General features: G+C 48.7%; 1 protein-coding gene across 1 annotated transcript in view; it reads left to right on the forward strand.

Annotated features, from left to right (window-relative positions):
- The window catches only part of LOC124718655 (zinc finger protein 1), a 215,363-nt gene that overhangs the window by 170,548 nt on the left and 21,422 nt on the right, over positions 1–23,393 (forward strand). The window contains exons 5-6 of the mRNA XM_047244283.1: positions 14,530–14,683; positions 19,599–19,846. Of these exons, the coding sequence (XP_047100239.1) occupies positions 14,530–14,683; positions 19,599–19,846 (402 nt within the window). The remainder of the gene's footprint in view (positions 1–14,529; positions 14,684–19,598; positions 19,847–23,393) is intronic.

Below are 23,393 nucleotides of genomic sequence, written 5' to 3' on the forward strand. Positions count from 1 at the left end.
CGGTCGCAGGTTCGAATCCTGCCTCGGGCATGGATGTGTGTGATGTCCTTAGGTTAGTTAGGTTTAAGTAGTTCTACGTTCTAGGGGACTGCTGACCACAGATGGTAAGTCCCATAGTGCTCAGAGCCATTTTTGAACCAACGACCTGCGCCTGCAGTGGTTAGCACACTGGACTCGCATTCGGGAGGACGACGGTTCAATCCCGTCTCCGGCCATCCTGATTTAGGTTTTCCGTGATTTCCCTAAATCACTTCAGGCAAATGCCGGGATGGTTCCTTTAAAAGGGCACGGCCGACTTCCTTCCCCATCCTTCCCTAACCCGAGCTTGCGCTCCGTCTCTAATGACCTCGTTGTCGACGGGACGTTAAACACTAATCTCCTCCTCCTCCTCAGTATATCCGCCGCCATCGTCATTCTCCCTCTGCCATCTGCTCTGATTCTTTGAGCGCCATTCAGACTCTCCGTGACCCACATTCGGACCACCCTCTCGTGCAACGAATTCAACGGTCCCTTCAGCCGCTAGCTGATACCGGCGCTCCGTGTCCTTTTTTTGTGGTTTCCTGGCCACGTCGGTGTGCCTGGGAACGAAGCTGCTGATGCTGCGGCCAAGGCTGCTGTCCTCCTGCCTCGGACAGCTTCCTTTCGTGTTCCATCAACTGATGTTGGTGGGGTTCTGTGTCGGCGCGTTGCATCATTGTGGCATGAGGCTTGGTCCTCCTTCCATGGCAATGAGCTTAGGGCCATCAAACCGATCCCGACGGCTCGGACGACCTCCTGAAGCCCTTCCCGGCGAGAGGAGATCATTTTGGCCAGGTTGCGGATTGGGCATTGCCGGTTTAGCCACCGCTACCTGTTGTCCGGTGACCCCGCCCCACAGCGCCCCTGTGGTCATCCATTGACGGTGCGCCATATTCTATTGTCCTGTCCCCGTTTTATTCACTCTCGTGTTGTCCTCTGCCTGCCGTCTACCTTACAGGAACTTTTAGCTGATGACGCTCGAGCAGCTGCTCTGTCCTTAGTTTTATTACACTGACGGACTTGTCCAAAAAAATCGAACTCTTTTATTTTGTTTATCTGCGTCTTTGTAAGTACTTTCTGATGTCGCCCCCTTGCGTTTTTTCTACGCTATTAGTGCACTAACGTTTGTGACTGGGCGCTAATGACCTTAGTAGTTGGGCGCCCTATACAAAAAAAACCTACGTTCTGCGTCAGTTACGCGATTCGCTAACATTCAGAAACTGTTCCCACATTTTATCATGGCGTAACACTAAACGCAGGCACATGGAGTACACAAATTTCGTCACGAGGCGTGGTGGATAAGGCCAGGAAAAAGAAGAGGAGCGTATTTATTTTGGATCACCGTAGCTGTCTCGGCACAATGTTCGTAAGTAACATTTTCTCCTTCGTGTCTTATTTGAGTGATCTAGTTAAATACGCTATTAATGTAACTGATACGGCCCAGATTCTAAACTTATATGCTGTCACTGGCGGGCTAAGTATCTGGCTGTCCGCTGTTGTCAGACGAGATAAGCCGGTGTGGGGATCTGACCTCACGGGCCGCTTTCACAAGGCGCGCGCGCCGACAGAGGCGATCGGGTGAATCGCGGGAGGCGCAAACATTTGCCGGCGCCTTAATCGCCGCGGCCGCCTTTGATAGGCAGCTTTCCGGCCGCGGAAGGCGCGGGAAGTGGCCAAGCAGCAGCGCCTTCCTGTGGGACCCGCCGTGCACGGACGAAGGCGCTGCGCTATCACTGGCGACCGTGACAGGAGCCAGATACGTGCCAGAAGGTCCCTGTCACATCTCTTGCCGACATCGGTCACTTGACCTTATGCTACGACACTGGTCCGTCCCATTTCACGGCAGGACTCGATGGTCCGATAACGTGACAATATGTCGCTTCCCTCACCCCCCCCCCTCTCTCTCTCTCTCTCCCTCCCCCCTCCCTCTGCCTCCCTACCTTGGGGTTGGGAAGGGAGTGAGACATGGTTGTAGCCTCTCCCCGATGCTATTGAATCTGTATATTGAGAAAGCAGTAAAGGAAACAAAAGAAAAGTTCGGGGTAGGTTTTAAAATCCATGGAGAAAAAATAAAAACTTTGAGGTTAGCCGATGACATTGTAATTATGTCAGAGACAGCAAAGGACTTGGAAGAGCAGTTGAACGGAATGGACAGTGTCTTGAAAGGAGGATATAAGATGAACATCAACAAAAGCAAAACAAGGATAATGGAATGTAGTCGAATTAAGTGGGGCGATGCTGAGGGAATTAGATTAGGAAAGGAGTAGTAAAGGAGTTTTGCTATTTGGGGAGCGAAATAACTGATGATGGTCGAAGTAGAGAGGATACAAAATGTAGACTGGCAATGGCAAGGGAAGCGTTTCTGAAGAAGAGAAATTTGTTAACATCGAGTATAGATTTAAATGTCAGGAAGTCGTTTCTGAAAGTATTTGTATGGAGTGTAGCCATGTTTGGAAGTGAAACGTGGACGATAAATAGCTTAGACAAGAAGAGAATAGAAGCTTTCGAAATGTGGTGCTACAGAAGAATGCTGAAGATTAGATGGGTAGGTCACATAACTAATGAGGAGGTATTGAATAGGATTGGGGAGAGGAGTCTGTGGCACAACTTGACAAGAGGAAGAGACCAGTTGGTAGGACATGTTCTGAGGCATCAAGGGATCACCAATTTAGTACTGGAGGGCGGCGTAGAGGGTAAAAATAATTCCAGGAAGCCCGAGTACTGGCGACACAATCGTGGAGGCGATCGAAATTATTAAGCTGCCTGACACTATCAACAGAGAAGATGGCTACAAACTCCCAGCATCCTGGCTGCCGGCCGTCCCAGTCCAACGGGCCGAGAGTGGTCGCGGGGCAGAAGCTACACGGGACACGGGCGTATCTGCACAAACAGCTGTAGAGCAACTGTCAGTCCACATCCGCGCACACCAGGAGCAAAACTCGCCGACCAGAAGCCGAACGTTGATTGGCGGACAGCTACCAATCGTTGACGACTTGGACATCCACGAACAGCCTCTTTCCTTCCATCTACCCTTACGTCATGACTAGCCAATCATATTAGAGAGCCAATTAAAAGTTTTACAACAGCGACGTCAGACATCGATAGTCTGCTATAAATAGAAGGACCTATCCCCATGCAAAACCAGTCGTGCCCTGAGGAAGGCCGCTGCAATTCGGCCGAAACGTTTTGATGTTCATCTTATACCCTCCTTTCAAGACACCATCCATTCCATTCAACTGCTCTTCCAAGTCCCTTGCTGTCTCTGACAGAATTACAATGTCTTCGGCGAAGCTCAAAGTTTTTATTTCTTCTCCATGGATTTTAATACCTGCTCCGAATTTTTCTTTTGTTTGCAAAAAAATGGTTCAAATGGCTCTGAGCACTATGGGACTTAACATCTATGGTCATCAGTCCCCTAGAACTTAGAACTACTTAAACCTAACTAACCTAAGGACATCACACAACACCCAGTCATCACGAGGCAGAGAAAATCCCTGACCCCGCCGGGAATCGAACCCGGGAACCCGGCCGTGGGAAGCGAGAACGCTACCGCACGACCACGAGCTGCGGACTTTTGTTTGCAAGAAGATGTGTAAAAATCAAATTTTTGGGCCAAATAGTTTTTGTGAAATTGAATGATAAGTGTGTCAAAGCAGTCGGAACACCATGTGTCAGCACAGGCGCAGTGATGACAAAATGGTTCAATTGGCTCTGAGCACTATGGGACTTGACTTCTGAGGTCATCAGTCCCCTAGAACTACTTAAAGCTAACTAACTTAAGGACATCACACACAGCCATGCTCGAGGCAGGATTCGAACCTGCGACCGCAGCGGTCGCGCGGTTCCAGACTGCAGCGCCTAGAACCGGTCGGCCACTCTGGCCGGCGCAGTGATGACAAAATCGCGCACAGCGCGGAATGCGGGGAGCACGTCTCTGTAGCAGCGAAAGGGTTAATACGGCCGTGGTGGCTTCACTTCATAAACTGCTCGCTCCCCCCTAAACGTAAGTTTGCGAACTATACTATACTATGGCGCTGCTTCTCTTGGCGCGTACAAGTGGCAACGCAGCAATCTCCCGCGTCTGAGCGGGCATGCGCGAACCGCCAAGATAAAAGAATTGAACTGTAGTTTTTAGCAATGACGCGGCATAATACCCAGAAGAATTTTAATCACTATGTACCTCGAGTGTCCGGCTTCATTCGCGTAGAGGGAACGGTCTTGTGAGACAGGACGAATCTTCTGATTATTACCTGCTGGATTCTGTTACTGGAAAATTCATCGGGGCAGTCGCATGTGTGTCCGCGTGATCTACACTGTGGGGCGGGTAGCAGATGGGCTTTACAGAGAGGGACACAGATGGAGGTTAACAGCAGGGACAGGCGTACAGGGGGCTGGATGTGGGAGGGGGCGCTGACTCACCTCAGCCGGGCCGCGGCAGAAGAGGGCCGTGTTTTTCTGGCCCTCCCTGCTAAGATTGATGGCTTTGGAGTGGCTTTCTCTTAAGAGTCCGGCGCAGCCTGCTGGACCCTTTCATTTGCATCCGCGCCCCGCCGCTGCACTACACAACCCCCCCCCCCCCCCCCCCCCCCCCCCCCCCCCCCCGCTACCAGCTCCCGGTTTAATTACTGTACGCCAGCGTGCGGCGTTGCGCCTTTCTCCGCACCCTCCGCTCCGCCGTGTGTTGACGTCACGCTGCCAAGATTCCACCCCGCACGGGAGGTGGGGAGGGGAACACACCTCCCCCCTCCCCCCACTTCTAGGGCCTCCCCCGCCCTGACTGAGTCCTCTCCCACCACCCCACTAACTCTCCTTTCGCGTCTGCCACAACGGTAACAATGAGATGATTTATTACGTAACAAAGAGGCAGGCACTGCGGGTTGTTTTTGGGGTCGCAGGCCGGCCTTGATGGCGGCGCCGGATCTGGCTGCTGCCGTGAGAAGGGGTGGGGGAGGGAGTGTGGGGGTGGAAGAGTGCTGCTTGTTGGCGGGGGGCGTCCTGTCTGCATGCAAACATCTCCCCTGTGAGGCCGGCCTCTTAGCAGAAGCCGTCTGCCTCCGATCCGTCTCCAGAGGACTTTGTGGCACCTACATCCATCACACGAGGTGCTGTTTAATAACTAGCTGTACCCGACCACGATTTGCTGTGCCTCACTTTATTTAAACGGAAAAGGGAGAAAAGGAAAAAAAGTATACGTTTCTAATATGTATGGGAACTGGCTGATGATGAGGAAGTCCCATACTCCTTAACAGAGCGTAGGGGAACGATGCGGGAGACTCGCACCGCCGACTAGGCAAGGTCCTAGTGGAGAAAGTTTGCCGTTGCCTTCCTCCGACCGTAATGGGGATGAATGATGATGATGATGATGATGATGATGATGACACAACAACACCCAGTCATCTCGAGGCAGGTGAAAATCCCTGACTCCACCGGGAATCGAACCCGGGACCCCGTGATCGGGAAGCGAGAACACAACTGTGAGACCACGAGCTGGGAACTCGGTATATGTCGTGATCTCCTTTTCACACCTGTCTGTCCAGTTACGCGTCCCCCATTCTTTGTCCTCCTCCTTTCGTTCTCTCCCCCTCATCACCTCCTCCATCCCCCTCTTTCTCTCCCTCTCCCTCTCTCCTTCTCCCTCTCCTCGTGCATTCTCTCTCCTTCCTCTCTCAGTTCATCACCTCCTCCCCCATTTCTCTGTCAATCTCTTTCTGTCCTCTCTCCTGCGTCCCGTTTCCATATCCATTTTCTCCCACCACTGTGTTCACCTTTCCTTCACCCCTCTTATCTTCAGCCTTATTTATTGGTACTGCAAATTCAGATTCTCTAGTAGTACTCTAATCATAAACCAGTAATCCATAAATACAGCTTCCCTGTTCGCTAACGTTTCACTATTACATATTTTTATAATGTTTCTGTGTTATTAAGCTTGTATAAGGTTATACAGGATGATTCACAAATATATGCAAATACTTTAATCTGTTACTCTACAGCCGGCCGGAGTGGCCGAGCAGCTCTAGGCGCTACAGTCTGCAGCCGCGCGACCGCTACGGTCGCAGGTTCGAATCCTGCCTCGGGCATGGATGTGTGTGCTATCCTTAGGTTAGTTAGGTTTAAGTAGTTCTAAGTTCTAGGGGACTGATGATCTCAGAAGTTAAGTCCCATAGTGCTCAGAGCCATTTGAACCATTTTGCACTGTTGCAACAACAAATCTTCAGTGAATTGGAAACGTCTAAAAGGGTGTAATATTTCTTTCTGGCAGTGTAAATAATTAAGCGTTTCATTTGAATCACCCTCCTACTTACTTTGTGGTAGTGTACACATAGCTGCATCGTGCTTTTAAAAACGATAGCATGTACGTGTATTATCCAGAGGTAAGACATGTCGATTTTACTGTACCCTACTGCGCTGGACAGAGCGGTTGCCCTAATGCAGCAGATGGCCTGGTGTGTGTGGGGGGGGGGGGGGGGGGGGGGGGACATTAAGTTCCAGCGCTCATATCCCATCGCGCCCCCTCCTCCACCCCCCACCGCCACCCACACACACGGGGCGAGCCAATAACATTAGCACATTCCCGCGCGGGCCCGGGCGACTATTATATATTCGTTGTTAAAACGAGCCGTCATCAGTTCGGCAGCCGGACCGGCTGTGTTTAATGCTAGCCAAACTGAATTAGCAATCGGCCGCCATTATTTTCCAAAACAGAAGTGGAATGCAGCCGCGATGTTTGTGCGGTACCTACACACAAATCACCACCGTGGCCGCCGCTGCCGCCGCTAGCGTAAACACAGAACGGCCCCTGGCCGCGCGGTATTTATATACCGATGCGTTCGCAGCCGCCACCTAGCCCCGCAAATATAGTTTCGGAAATTCTGCGCGCCGCGCCAGTTTAGTGGCTACTGACTGGCAATTCCATTCCGGCGCGCATCGGCATCTGTGTGTGTGTGTGTGTGTGTGTGTGTGTGTGGGTGTGGGTGTGGCCGGTCTCTCGCCCTGATCTCGCTGTGTGTCTGTAAAGCTTGCTTGCGAATATGCATATATTTGGTGCGGATATATACAGCGAGCGCAAAGTAACGGGCGGTGGCTCGCATTCGCTGGCTGGGGCTGTGGGGGGTGGGATGCAAATCCGAAGTGTACAATAACACAGGGGGCGGTTACGCAGCATTTACATACCAGTCTGTCACTGGGATGCGAGGCAGATGAAAGAAAAAAAATTCCCTCCCATTCGAGTCCCGGCGGAGGTGTTACTTCCCGAATTTGGTTCAAATGCCCCTAACAAGGGAACCTCCCCATCGCACCCCCCCCCCCCTCACATTTCCTTATAAGCTGGCACAGTGGATAGGCCTTGAAAAACTGAACACAGATCAATCGAGGAAACAGGAAGAAGTTGTGTGGAACTATGAAAAAAATGAGATAAATATACAAACTGAGTAGTCCATGCGCAAGATAGGAAACATCAAGGATAGGATGAGCTCAAGAGCGCTATGGTCTTCCCTCGAGTGAAAAGTTTAATTTTTTATTTTCAGACAATTATTATCAGTCCGTCCGATGCGAGGTGATCGTGTATCAATTATCAAAGTTCAGACACTCACACATAATCAACTTCGCTCTCCAAAATTCCAGGTCATGTTCAGATTTGGTTGGACATATGCAGGATTTGACGGTCTACACACGGAAAAATTTGAAAACGTTAAAAACATATGTTTTGACAGAGCACAGGGAAAGCTGTGCGACTGGGAAACTGTTGCATTCATTTGTTGCAATTTATGTGACAAACTCTTATGTTTTCATCACTTTTTTGGGAGTGATTATCACATCCACAAGAAAACCTAAGTCGGGAAAGGTAGGAGAATCTTTTTACCCATTCGCCAAGGGTACAAGTTAGGTGGGTCGACAACATATTCCTGTCATGTGACGCACATGCCGTCACCAGTGTCGTATAGAATATATGAGACGTGTTTTCCTGGGGAGGAATCGGTTGACCTATGACGTTGCGATCAAACGTTTTCGGTTCCCATTGGAGAGGCACGTCCTTTCGTCTACTAATCGCACAGTAAACTTATTACAGTGAACAGAGACGTCAGGGAACGAACGGACAGATCATAACTTTGCGAAAATAAGGAAGGTAAACTTTTCACTTGAGGGAAGATTTGAACAAAGGGCCTCTCGTCTACAGCTGCTCACGCTAACCACGAGACCACGGCGCTCCCGAACTCAGACTGTCCTTGATGTTGCCTATGTTGCGCATGGACTACTCAGTTTGTATATTTTGCTTATTTTTTTCGTAGTTAAACACAACTTCTCCCTGTTTTCTCGATTGATCTGTGTTCAGTTTTTCAAGGCCTATCCACTGTGCCAACTTATAACTAAATCTGAGGGGGGGGGGGGGGGGTGCGATGGGGAGGTTCCCTTGTAAGTACAGGGTGGCGCAGATGGATCGGGTGGTTTTAAAATACTTGTCAAACTGTCAATTGTAAAGGTATTGGATTGAAATAAAGTGCAAAACGTGTAGTTACAATGGAAGTTTATTAACAAAAAAATAGTAATGTTAGTTTTTAAAAATTACATCCATCAAATGCCCTCCTTCTCGAGCGACGCATTCTTGGAGTCGGTCCTTAAAGTTCCGCATTGCCCGCTCAAGCACATCACCAGGAATTGATGTGATTTCGGTGTGAATTGCTGCCTTCAACTCCTGAATGGTCCGGGGTTTGTTCATGTAGACCCTTGCTTTTAAATAGCCCCATAAGAAAAAAGTCACATACCGTGAGGTCCGGCGAGCGAGGGGGCCAGTGGACATCTCCATTACGGGAAATCAAACGGCCAGGGAACAGAGCGCGTACAGCTTGCATTGATATCCTAGCGGTATGTGCAGTTGCCCCGTCTTGTTGGAACCACATATTGCCCATGTCGTAATTGTTCTCTTCAAGTTGTGGGAGAAGAAAATCTTCAATCATGTTTCACATAACGCTGCGAATTAACAGTAACCGCCTGCTCCCTTTCATTTTCAAAAAAAGTAAGGACCAATTATCCCTACCTTAGAAACCCCACACCAAACCGTCACTTTGTCACTAAGGAGAGGCCGTTGGTGTAGATCTCTTGGGTTAGTGTCGGCCCAGTAACGGCAATTTTGCTTGTTTACGTATCCGTTAATGTGAAAGTGAGGCCTCGTCAGACGTCATGATAATCAGGTTTACATCTTCCAATAACTCCAACATCTGTTGGCTAAACTGAAGCCTTTGAAGATGGTCTGTTGGGAGAATCTTCTGTACCAACAGGATTTTATAGGGGTGGAATTTCAGTTCTTCGTTAAGAATCCTTTGAAGGCTCCGACGTGACATTCCAAGAGCTTGAGCACGACGTCTCGTTGATCGACGTGGGCTCGCAGTGACCATCGCGTCTCACACGCTCCACGTTCTCAGGCGTTGTTATTGTTGGCGGTCTAGGCGTCCATTTTGGAGCACATGAACCAGTAGTGCGGAAATTATGCACCCCAACCCAATATCGTATCTCGCTTAGGAACACTACCGCGAGGTGGGATGTTGAAACGCCGGCGAAAGGCACGCGTCACAGCAACAATTGACTCGTTATTGCGTATGAACTCTTCCACTGCGAAAACACGATGCTCAACGGACCACGTAGCCATCGCGACTGACTGCCAGCCTGCAACTGAAACTTCCCGTCCCCCCCCCCCCCCCCCCCCCCCACCACAGGACGAAGTCGCCGAACACCTGGCTCCCCCCCTCCAGACGTACAGTCCACTTCAAAACCACCCGATCCATCTGCGCCACCCTGTATTACGGGACTTAACATCGGAGGTCATCAGTCCCCTAGAACTTAGAACTACTTAAAAATAACTGACCTAAGGACATCACACAGCCGCGCGGGATTAGCCGAGCGGTCTAAGCCGCTGCAGTCGTGGACTGTGCGGCTGGTGCCGGCGGAGGTTCGAGTCCTCCCTCGGGGCATGGGTGTGTGTGTTTGTCTTTAGGATAATTTAGGTTCAGTAGTGTGTAAGCTTAGGGACTGATGACCTTAGCAGTTAAGTCTCATAAGATTTCACACCACATTTGAACATTTTTTTGACATCACATACATCCATGCCCGAGGCAGGATTCGAAACCTGCGACCGTAGCAGTCGCGCGGTTCCGGACTGGAGCGCCTAGAACCGCTTACCGAATTTGTCCTCAAAATTGCTGTAAACGGTACGTCTACATCTACATCATAATGCGCAAGCCACGTAATGGTGTGTGGCGGAGGGTACTTTCGTTACGACTATCTGATCCCTCCAACCCTGTTCCACACGCGAATAGCGCATGGGAACAATGATTTCGGTAAGCCTCTGTATTGGCTCCGATTTCTCGAATTTTCGCCTCGTGGTGAATACACGAGGTGTATGTGGGGGGGGGGGGGGGGAGGGGGGGGGGGAGGGAAAGTAATATGTTGTACGACTCTTCTTGAAAAGCCGGCCGAAGGGGCCGTGCGGCTCTAGGCGCTGCAGTCTGGAACCGCGAGACCGCTGCGGTCACAGGTTCGAATCCTGCCTCAGGCACGGATGTGTGTGATGTCCTTAGGTTAGTTAGGATTAACTACTTCTAAGTTCTAGGGGACTGATGACCTCAGAAGTTAAGTCCCATAGTGCTCAGAGCCATTTGAACCAGCCTCTTGAAAGATTTGTAAGTAGGCTGTTTAGTTTTTTTATGTTGTAACGCCACTTAGCGCTCTGTATGAAAATCACTGACTGCGCTGTGTGCAGTCTGTGGCTGGTTGGACTCATTGTTGGAATATTCGCTATTGTAGTGTTGGGCAGTTGGAAGTGAACAGCGCGCAGCGTTGCTCAGTTGGAGGTGAGGCCGCCCAGCAGTGGTGGATGTGGGGAGAGAGATGGCGCAGTTTTGAGAGCGGGACGATCTGGACGTGTGTCCTTCAGAAAAAGGAAATTTGTGATATTGGATGTCATGAACTGATATATATATTATGACTTTTGAACACTATTTAGGTAAATACATTTTTTTTTCTCTATCAAAATATTTTATTTGCTAACTATGCCTATCAGGAGTTAGTGCCTTCAGTAGTTAGAATCTTTTATTTAGCTGGCAGTAGTGGCGCTCGCTGTATTGCAGTAGTTCGAGTAACGAAGATTTTTTTTGAGGTAAGAATTCATGAAAAGTATAGGTCATCGTTAGTCAGGGCCAGTCTTTTGTAGGGGCTTATTGAAAGTCAGATTGCTTTGCGCTAAAAATACTGTGTCAGTTTAGTGATGATCAGAATAAGTAAAGAGAGAAATTTCTGAGTATGTTCAGTTTTACTCAGCTGTCTTTGTATCAAGTAACATAGAAGTTTACCAGCACAGTAATTCTTAATTTTCCAAAGGGGACGTTTCAGGTACTGTCCCGAAGTTTCAGTATTAAATCTCTCTGTGATGCACAACGCCTCCCTTGTAACGTCTGCCAGTGGAGTTTTGTTTACGATCGCCGTAACGCTCTCTCGCCAGCTAGGCGATCCCCGTGGCGAAATGCGCCGCTCTTCGTTGCATCTTCTCTATCAGTCCTACCTGCTAGGGATGATCAGTGCTCAACAATCGAGCGAACAAGTGCCTTATAAGCCACTACTTTAGTGGCATGCGTTACATTTCCTTAAGATTCTTCCGATCATCTGGTATCTGCTTTTCCCACTATACTCGTGAAATGGTCGTACGGGAAAATCACCTCTTCATCGCTACCTCTGAATTGCTGTGTCCTAGGCCGGCCGCGGTGGCTGACCGGTGCTAGCCGCTTCAGTCCGGAACTGCGCGACTGCTACGGTCGCAGGTTCGAATCCTGCCTCGGGCATGGATGTGTGTGATGTCCTTAGGTTAGTTAGAACTACTTAAACCGAAGTTCTAGAGGGACTGATGACCTCAGATGTTAAGTTCCATAGTGCTCAGAGCGATGCGACCCATTTGCTGTGTCCCATCGCTCGTGCGACGACTTTAACAACACTTTCAAACTACTGCGTCAGACACTTGTGTTATATTGGTTTTGCCAACCACAGCGCCGTATTCTGCCTGATAGTGGCCGGGCCAAATATCTCAGGAAATAAGGATCAAACGAAAAAACTACAAAGAACGAAACTTGTCTAGCTTGAAGGGGGAAAACAGATGGCGCTATAGTTGGCACGCTAGATGGCGCTGTCATAGGTCAAACGGATATCAACTGACGTCCCCGGATTTCTTTCTGTGGGGAATGTTGAAGGATATTTGCTATCGTGGTCCACCGACAACGCCTGACAACATGCGTCAGCGCATTGTCAATGCATGTGCGAACATTACGGAAGGCGAACTACTCGCTGTTGAGAGGAATGTCGTTACACGTATTGCCGAATGGATTGAGGTTGACGGACATCATTTTGAGCATTTATTCCATTGATGTGGTATTTACAGGTAATCACGCTGTAACAGCATGCGCTCTCAGAAAGGATAAGTTCACAAAGGTACATGTTTCATATTGGAACAGCCGAAATAAAATGTTCAAACGAACCTACGTTCCGTATTTTAATTTAAAAAGCGTACCTGTTACCAACTGTTCGTCTAAAATTGTGAGCCATATGTTTGTGACTATTACAGCGCCATCTATCACAAAGCGAAAAAAGTGGTCCAACTAACACATTCATATTTTTTTACGTACTGTACGAATATGTAATAAAAATGGGGGTTCCTATTTAAAAAAACGCAGTTGATATCCGTTTGACCTATGGCAGCGCCATCTAGTGGGCCAACCATAGTACCACCTACTTTCCCCCTTGAAGCTAGACAAGTTTCGTTCTTTGTAGTTTTTTCGTTTGACGCTTATTTCGTGAGATATATACAGGGTGTTACAAAATAGTACGGCCAAACTTTCAGGACACATTCCTCACACACAAATAAAGAAAAGATGTTATGTGGACATGTGTCCGGAAACGCTTAACTTCCATGTTAGAGCTCATTTTAGTTTCGTCCACCTACGCTCAATGGAGCACGTTATCATGATTTCATACAGGATACTCTACCTGTACTGCTAGAACATGTGCCTTTACAAGTACGACACAACATGTGGTTCATGCGCGATGGAGCTCCTGCACATTTCAGTCGAAGTATTCGTACGCTTCTCAACAACAGATTCGCTGACCGATGGATTGGTAGAGGCGGACCAATTCCATGGCCTCCACGCTCTCCTGACCTCAACCCTCTCGACTTTCATTTATGGGGGGCATTTGAAAGCTCATGTCTACGCAACCCCGGTACCAAATGTAGTAGAGAGTCTTCGTGCCCGTATTGTGAACGGCTGTGATACAATACGCCATTCTCCAGGGCTGCATCAGCGCATCAGGGATTCCATGCGATGGAGGGTGGAACATGTAACCTCGCTAACGGAGGACATTTTGAACATTTCCTGTAACAAAGTCACGCTGGTACGTTCTGTTGCTGTGTGTTTCCATTCCATGATTAATGTGATTTGAAGAGAAGTAATAAAATGAGCTCTAACATGGAAAGTAAGCGCTTCCGGGCACATGTCCACATAACATATTTTCTTTCTTTGTGTGTGAGGAATGTTTCCTGAAAGTTTGGCCGTACCTTTTTGTAACACCACACACACACACACACACACACACACACATATATATATATATATATATATATATATACACCGGGTGATCAAAAAGTCAGTATAAATTTGATAATTTAATAAACCACGGAATGATGTAGATAGAGAGATCTCTTGCGCGCGTCGTTTGGTGGTGATCGTGTGCTCAGTCGGCACTTTCGTCATGCTTGGCCTCCCAGGTCCCCAGACCTCAGTCCGTGCGATTATTGGCTTTGGGGTTACCTGAAGCCGCAAGTGTATCTTGATCGACCGACATGTCTAGGGATGCTGAAAGACAGCATCCGACGCCAGTGCCTCACCATAACTCCGGACATGCTTTACAGTGCTGTTCACAACATTATTCCTCGACTACAGCTATTGTTGAGGAATGATGGTTGACATATTGAGCATTTCCTGTAAAGAACATCACCTTTGCTTTGTCTTATTTTGTTATGGTAATTGTTGCTATTCTGATCAGATGAAGCGCCATCGGTCGCACATTTTTTTAAACTTTGGTATTTTTTTGGTTCTAATAAAACCCCATGTCATTCCAAGCGTGTGTGTCAATTTGTACCTCTCTATCTACATTATTCCGTGATTTATTCAGTATTCAAATTTATACTGACTTTTTGATCACCCGGTGTGTGTGTATGTGTGTGTGTGTGTGTGTGTGTGTGTGTGTGTGTGTGTGTGTCTGCAGTTCACAGTGCTGGTCATGGCGAGAGAAATGTGTGGGACGGTGGGGACGGGGAGGGGGGGGGGTTGTGAAGGGGATCCATCCTGCCAAGATCTCAGAGAGCAGAGGCAAGCTCACGTCTGCTCTGATCATCGGCCCACGTGCAACGCCGCCCCCAATACTCCGCGGCCCTGAGTGAACGAACCTGGACTTCAACTCGCTCTGTGTCTGCCTGTGCAGGAGCACATCCGCATCCACAGCGGGGAGAAGCCGTTCGAATGCGCCAACTGCGGCAAGCGCTTCTCGCACTCCGGCTCCTACTCGAGCCACATGACGTCCAAGAAGTGTCTCGTGATGAACCTCAAGGTGGGCCGCGGGGGCGGCCGGGGCCCGTCTGCCGCCGCCGCCGCCGCCTCCGCCAACAACGCCGCCGCCTCCGCCGCCGCCGCTGCCGCCGCCGCCTCCATCATCGAGAAGTGTAAGTCCACCCGCGCCTCCTACCATTCCTCCACGCGCACTGCTTTTCCAAACTGCAGCCACTGGTATTACCTGTTGCTGCCTGACACCTATCTATCTATCTATCTATCTTCTCAGCGATCACAGGACCTGTAGACCACGCGCTGCATCACCGATCTGCTTCCACCGCCTTCTATCTCTCTGTCTCTCTCCACCCTGCGGAAATCCCTAATGCTGCGATGTCCTTCTCTTACTCATCTTTCCACCTTGTACGAGGTCGCCCCAATGGTCTTGTTGCCCGGAGAGTTCCTCCAAATGCTTTCTTGGTGATCCTGTCGTTTTCCATTCCGGCCACATGTCCAGCCCATTGCAGTCTCCTACTTTTTAGAATGAAATTTTCACCGTACAGCGGAGTGTGCGCTGATATGAAACTTCCTGGAAGATTAAAACTGTGTGCCGGACCGAGACTCAAACTCGGGACCTTTGCCTTTCGCGGACAAGTGCTCTACCAACTGAGCTACCCAAGCACGACTCACACCCCGTCCTCACAGCTTTAATTCCGCCAGTACCTCGTCTCCTACCTTCCAAACTTTACAGAAGCTCTCCTGCGAACCTTGCAGAACTGACACTCCTGAAAGAAAGGATATTGCGGAGACATGGCTTAGCCACAGCCTGGGGGATGTTTCCAGAATGAGAAATCTGCCAGGAAGTTTCATATCAGCGCACACTCCGCTGCAGAGTGAAATTCTCATTCTGGAAACATCCCCCAGGCTGTGACTAAGCCATGGCTCCACAATATCCTTTCTTCTAGGAGTGCTAGTTCTGCAAGGTTCGCAGGAGAGCTTCTGTGAAGTTTCGAAGCTAGGAGACGAGGTACTGGCGGAATTAAAGCTGTGAGGACGGGGCGTGAGTCGTGCTTGGGTAGCTCAGTTGGTAGAGAACTTGCCCGCGAAAGGCAAAGGTCCCGAGTTCGAGTCTCGGTCCGGCACACAGTTTTAATCTTCCAGGAAGTTTCCTACTTTTTAATTTCTGGATGATAGTGGGTTGCTTCATTAACTGATTAATTTCATTGTTCTTCCGAACGCCTTTTTCTTCTTCTGACACCTACCATACCTTAAATGGAGACCTCGGCTGCAAACAATTTTAACTGACTGTTTCGAGAAATCACACAGTAAAGTTTCAATAAATTCTCATAAATAAGCTATTACATGCACATCCAATGTCTTTTTTTTATCCAGATACGTAACTGTTGTTGACGTTCATGTTGATGTTCATCTTCTCAACAAAATCAAAACGAGGATAATGGAATGCAGTCGAATTAAGTCGGGTGATGCTGAGGGAATTAGATTAGGAAATGAGACTCTTAAAGAAGTAAAGGAGTTTTGCTATTTGGGGAGCAAAATAACTGATGATGGTCGAAGTAGAGAGGATATAAAATGTAGACTAGCAGTGGCAAGGAAAGCGTTTCTGAAGAAGAGAAATTTGCTAACATCGAGTACAATGTCAGGAAGTCTTTTCTGAAAGTATTTATATGCAATGTAGCCATGTATGGAAGTGAAACATGGACGATAAACAGTTTAGAGAAGAAGAGAAGCCGGCCGGTGTGGCCGAGCGGTTCTAGGCGCTACAGTCTGGAACCGCGTGACTGCTACGGTCGCAGGTTCGAATCCTGCCTCAGGCATGGGTGTGTGTGATGTGCTTAGATTAGTTAGGTTTAAGTAGTTCTAAGTTCTAGGGGACTGATGACCTCAGCAGTTAAGTCCCATAGTGCTCAGAGTCATTTGAAACATTTTTTTGAAGAATAGACGCTTCTGTAATGTTTGTACTACAGATGAATGCTGAAGATTAGATGAGTAGATCATGTAAGTAATGAAGAGGTAAAAAGCACTCCGTCATCAGGCCACGAGTGGCCTACCGGGACCATTCGACCGCTGTGTCATCCTCAGTGGTGGATTCGGATAGGAGGGGCGTGGGGTCAGCACACCTCCCTCCCGGTCGTTATGATGGTATTCTTGACCGAAGCCGCTACTATTCGGTCGAGTAGCTCCTCAATTGGCATCACGAGGCTGAGTGCACCCCGAAAAATGGCAACAGCGCATGGAGGCCTGGATGGTCACCCATCCAAGTGCCGGCCACGCCCGACAGCGCTTAACTTCGGTGATCTCAAGGGAACCTGTGTATCCACTGCGGCAAGGCCGTTGGCAACTAATGAAGAGGTACTGATTAGAATTGGAGAAAGAGTAATTTGTGGCACAACTTGACTAGAAGAAGAAGGCTGTTGGTAGGACACGTTCTGAGACATCAAGGGATCGCCACTAGTATTGGAGGGAAGTGTGGAGGGTAAAAATCGTAGAGGGAGACGAAGGCATGAATACACTAAGCAGATTCAGAAGGATGTAGGCTGCAGTAGTTACTCGGAAATGTAGAAGCTTGCAGACGATGAAGTAACATGGGGAGCTGTGTCAAACCAGTCTCTGGACTGAAGACCACAACAACAACACGTAACTGTTATTACATATACACACATCAAGACAAAAAATCGATGCACCACGAAAGAATTATATACTAACTGGACGGAAATCGCCAGATTTCAACAGCATGTCACAAATTTCAGAGTAATTGGATCATTTATTCAGGAGAAAGATCTCCACAACTTGTGCAATTCAATAATACGTTGGTCCACTCTGGCCGTTATGCAAGTAGTTAGTCGGCTCGACAGTGACTGGCAGAGTTGTTGGGCGTCGTGTTGATGGATATTGTGTCAAATTCTGTCCAATTGACGAGTTCGATCGTCAGAATCCCGAGCGTACCTGCTCATAATGCCCCAAACTATCTCAGTTGGGGAGAGATTTCGCGACCTCGCTGGCCAAGGTAGGGTTTGCAACAACAAAGACAAAGCAGTGAAAACACTCGCCGTGTGCGGGCGGACATTATGTTGCTAAAATGTAAGCGCAGGTTGGCTTGCCGACTATCTAAGGAAGCACTTGAGATGAATTCGCAATTGTCTATAATGACTACCGTCGCCTGTAGAATGGAATGACGACAATGAAAATCTGTGCCGCATACAAAAACTGCCACAGCGTCTACAAAAATACATCGACAGAGATGGTGATTATGTCGAAAAATAGCTAAATGTTGAAGCTGTAAACTGATGTAAAGTATTGTGGAAATAAACTGGTCTATGTACTTATAAAAAAATAGGAGACCTTACTTTTGGGATTACCCTCGTATGAGTACCCGCTGCAAGTTTTCGCCTGATTTGACGCAACCCCACGTAACGTACCTGTCATTCATTGCCTTCTTTATGATAGTTCTCGGCCGCCTACTGCAGGGACAAAGAGAACGCCCCTACATCGTTTTCAATAATTGTTTCATCACCCACAATACAGCCCGGAATTGGCTCCCTCTGATGTCCAGCACTGCTCAAATGAACCGCCTGCTATGAAGACAGCATTTTGGTGCAGACAACGCGCTGTAGACCAGCTTAGAAAATTGGCGGAAAGCACTGGTGGCTGCCTTCTGTGACGAGGATACAGAGCTACGAGAAGTGTTGGAGCGGCGACTGTTTAGAGAAGTAGCTGGTGGTGGTGGTGGTGGTGGTGGTGGTATTGATGATGATGATGATGCATAAAAAGTTCTCGGTTTACTTGCCGCGTCAGATTTGGATAAAATCCAAATAAAAATAAAATAATTTCAACAGAGACTCCGGTTATGCACTCAGCAATGCATGGAAGCGCGCAATTGATAAGGAAAGAGCGCAAAGGGAGACTTCTTACATTCCTCACAGTTCTCCGCGTGTTGCGATGGATGGCGCTGCAAGCAATGCTGGATAAAGCGCGCAAACAAAATCTATGGACATAGAGGCCGCAACCTCCGTACTCGCCGGTTTCACCGTGACGTCATCCAGCCAATGAGAAGCCGTCCACTGCTTATAAAAGCGGAAACCTCACCGGTCCACGACAGTCAGTTTTACCCCTGACGAAGATGACGGAGGTAGCTTAAACAAGCTTAAAAAGCTTTAAAAAAGCTTAAAAATGGGATTTTATCCAAATTTGACGCAGCAAGTAAACCGAGAACTTTTTATGCAAGGACTCCGTCGCGAAAGTCTTCGTAGTCATGATGATGATGATGATGATCTTTGATTTGTGGGGCACTCTACTGCGCGGTTATCAGCGCCCGTATAAATTCCCAACCTTTGCTCGGTCCAGTCTCGCCACCTTCATGAATGATGATGAGATGATGAGGACAACACAAACACCCAGTCACCCCGCCGGCAATCGAAACCGGGACCCCGTTCTCGGGAAGCGAGAACGCGATAGCGAGACCACGAGCTGTGGACAGAAGTAGCTGGAAGGTGTACAAACTATTCCAAATAAAACATTTTTGATTTTCACTGCGGTTTCCATTTCGCGACCGGTCGGACCTTACTTTCCATATAGCCCTCGTAGTACGACCTGAAATGGTAGGCGGAGCTCTCTTTAGCTGCTACGAAGTCAACTGATCAGTTGACTTCGTAGCAGCTGAAGAGAACTCCACGTACTATCCTCCAAGGGAGCCATGGGTCTGAAGATGGTTATATAAATATAACCGAAACCGATCACCTATGTTATTGAGACATAAGTGTTGTGATCAAGACTGAACTTTAGTTGAAATATAATAGTTCATTGATCGCTGTATCCCAAAAATGTTTACGGAAATTGTACGACCCGAAATGTTGGTACAGTGTTACTTCTTGTGGGCGAAGGAGTGGGTTGCAATAGCAGGTTCCAGCAGGATGAATTTCTATGGTAGGGGGAAGCATTGAGTATGAGCTGGCTATGTGGTGAGGGGAGTGGTTGTTGTTGTTGTTTCAGATCGCGGGGCAAAGCGCGTCTCGGCGCCCCTGGCTCCCGGCGGGCACGCCGCCCCCAACAACCACCACCTGCACGCCGGCAACGCCACCTCCGGCGCCGGCAGCAACAACGGCGGCAGCAGCCAGTTCCCGCCCATCCTGCCCAAGTTCGCGGCGGCCGCCGCGGCATACCTGGGCAGATACCCGCCGCACGTCGCCACCCCCTACTACGTGCCCGCGCCGTCCGCCGCCGCTCCACCATCGCACCACGTGAGTACAGCCAGCCGCCTACCTCAGCACCCGACAGTAGCTTCGGGAAAGAACTTACAGGTGGGCAATACTTCAGCAGGACAACACCCCACCTGTGACGTGTAATATCTCGTCTATCATTGGCCGATAGGCGTGTAGGCCTACCACAACATTCCAAAGTGACTGTACAGAGCAACATCAAACTCTCCATACTTCAGCAGGACAACACCCCACCTGTGACGTGCAATATCTCGTCCATCACTGGCCAATATCGTGTAGGCCTACCACAACATTCCAAAGTGACTGTACAGAGCAGCATCAAAGTCTCCATATTTCAGCAGGACAACACCCCACCTGTGACGTGCAATATCTCGTCCATCATTGGCCGGTAGACGTGTGGGCCTACCTCAACACCCCAAAGTGACTGTACAGAGCAGCATCAAAGTCTCCATACTTCAGCAGGACAACAACCCACCTGTAGACGTGCAATATCTCGTCCATCATTGGCCGATAGGCGTGTAGGCCTACCACAACATTCCAAAGAGACTGTACAGAGCAGCATCAAAGTTTCCATACTATAGCAGGACAACACCCCATCTGTGACGTGCAATATCTCATCCACCATTGGCCAATAGACGTGTGGGCCTACCTCAACATCCCAAAGTGACTGTACAGTGCAGCATCAAAGTCTCCATACTTCAGCAGAACAACACCCTACCCACGGATCTGTAATTCCTCGTCTTTCAAAATCCAGTATACAGGGTGGTCCATTCATAGTGACCGGGCCAAATATCTCACGAAATAAGCATCAAATTAAAAAAACTACAAAGACCGAAACACGTCTAGCTCGAACGGGGAAACCAGATGGCGCTATGGTTGGCCCGCTAGATGGCTCTGCCATAGGTCAAACGGATATCAACCGCGTTTTTTAAAATAGGAACCCCCAGTTTTTATTGCATATTCATGTAGTACGTAAAGAAATATTAATGTTTTAGTTGGACCACTTTTTTCACTTTGTGATAGATGGCGCTGTAATAGTCACAAACATATGGCTCACATTTTTAGACGAACTGTTGGTAACAGGTAGGTTTTTTAAATTAAAATACAGAACGTAGGCACTTAACTTGGTGTGAGACTACATTTAGCATCCAAAAACTACCCTGCAGGACTCAAGTAGCTAATCGTCAGCACTGATAGTGAGACTTCATACCTTCCACAACTGTTCAATAGTGAATAAGGTGGTTAATACACTAGAGACACATTTGTGTGGCCGGCCAGAGTGGCCGAGCGGTTCTAGGCGCTACAGTCTGGAACCGAGCGACCGCTATGGTCGCAGGTTCGGGTCCTGCCTCAGGCATGGCTGTGTGTGATGTCCTTAGGTTAGTTAGGTTTAAGTAGTTCTAAGTTCTAGGGGACTGATGACCTCAGCAGTTAAGTCCGATAGTGCTCAAAGCCATTTGAACCATTTGAACATTTGTGTGGATGACAGTTCAAACACAATCTGGGAATCAAGGTATGGCTCTTCTGTGGCTTCCCCAAAATTGATTAAGGCAAGTGTGAGGCCTATCTGGCTTGAAGAGGATATGGTCAGTGTCCTTCACTAACCACCTCCAAATCGACCTCGGTCCCCAATTACCTAGTCGTCGATGGACACTGAACCCCAGCCTCCATTGGAGGGTATAACGTAGCCCCAATGGTAGGTGCCAGCGCACACGCTTCGCAGCAGGCGCTTCTCCGTCAGGTGGCTGCCAGTGGCCGTCGAGGTCTCCACGGGTCAGTGAGTCAGCCCCAGCTATCAACAGCAGACTTCCTGGCTGCAGACCGCAGCGCGCCGCCTTCTTTGTACTCGGCTGGTGATAAGGCTGCCCGCAACCTCCACTGAATCAGCGAACACACTCTGACCTACACACCGACCTCTGCGGTGGTGTTTTCCTCTAAAAGAGATAGGGGAACTGTTTCACTACCTCGTGCTCTCCAGGGGAAAAACTGGAGTCTGCATTCAGTTATTTAAATAATGCAGTCACTATCGAGTGGAGTTGTGTGATATCGTGAACAGGCGCCTGACTTCAGAGGCAAACGGACACTTTTGCCAGGACACAAGCTTTGTATCTGTGTCTTTGGTCTGCTGCCACTGCTCCAAGAAACCACCTCTTTACATGGCGAGATTCTAGGCGTTTTCGATTATTTACGTAAATACCAATCGAGACAGATAGATAGATGTTCGGCGATCACAGGCCCTGGAGACCATGCGCTGCTTCCACAAACTGCCTCCATTCCTTCGTGTTTTGTGCCCGGTTCCTCCAGGTGTCTTCAATTCCCAGGGCTGCAAGGTCCTTCGCCAGGTCGTCCATCCAGCACTGTCTTGGTCGTCCAATGGGGCGTTCGGTGTTTGGTTACCCCACTAGTGCCTGTCTTCCATCTGGCACAAGCGCTACATGGCCCACACATTGCATTCTTTTGCTCTTTATCTTCTATAGGGTAGTTAGTTGTCGCACCGATCGAAATAAAAATGGGGAAATTGCATGTTCATTAACAGCAACTGCTGCGTCCCAACCCCATGTAAACTGCCGTAACGAAATCCATGGAGTACCCCCTAATATCGTGTTGAACCTCTTTTTGCCATCGTAGTGCAGAGACTCGACTTGGCATGCACTCAACAAGTCGTTAGATGTCCCCTGCAGAAATATTGAGCCATGCTACCTCATTAGCCGTCCAATACTGTGAATGTGTTGCAAATGGTTCAAATGGCTCTGAGCACTATGGGACTTTACTTCTGAGGTCATTAGTCCCCTAGAACGTAGAACTACTTAAACCTAACTAACCTAAGGACATCACACACATCCATGCCCGAGGCAGGATTCGAACCTGCGACCGTAGCGGTCGCGCTGCTCCAGACTGTAGCGCCTAGAACCGCTCGGCCACTTCTGCCGGCCGAATGTGTTGCAAGTTAGGTTTTTTACATGAATTGACTTCTCAATAATCTTCCACAAATGAAACTGGCAGATTAAAACTGTGTGCTGGACCGAGACTCGAACTCGGGACCTTTGCCTTTCGCGGGCAAGTGCTCTACCACTGAGATACCCAAGCACGACTCAAGCCCTGTCCTCGCAACTTTACTTTTGCCAGTACCTCGTCTCCACAAATTTGATTGGATTCAAGTCGGGTGATGTGGGGTGGCCAAATCATTTGCTCGAATTGCCTTTTGGAACATGAAGTCTATGAATAGGTCCAAATGGTTTCCAAGTAGCCAAATATAGCCGCTTCCAGTCAACGATCGCTTCACTTGGACCAGAGGACATAGTTCATTCCATGTAAACATAGCCCACACCATTATAGAGCCATCACGAAGTTGCACAGTGCATTGTTCGCAAATTGGATCAATGGCTTCATGGGGTCTGTACCACACTCCAACCTTACCATCAGCAGTTATCAACCGAAATCGGGATTCATCTGATCAGGCCATGGTTTTCTAGTCGTCTAGGGTCCAATTAATACTGTCACGAGCCCAGGAGAGGCGCTGCATATGATGTCATACTGTTAGCAAAGGCACTCGCGTTGGTCGCCTGTT

The sequence above is a fragment of the Schistocerca piceifrons genome, chromosome 10, assembly GCF_021461385.2.
Source record: "Schistocerca piceifrons isolate TAMUIC-IGC-003096 chromosome 10, iqSchPice1.1, whole genome shotgun sequence".
Taxonomy (NCBI): Eukaryota; Metazoa; Arthropoda; class Insecta; order Orthoptera; family Acrididae; genus Schistocerca; species Schistocerca piceifrons.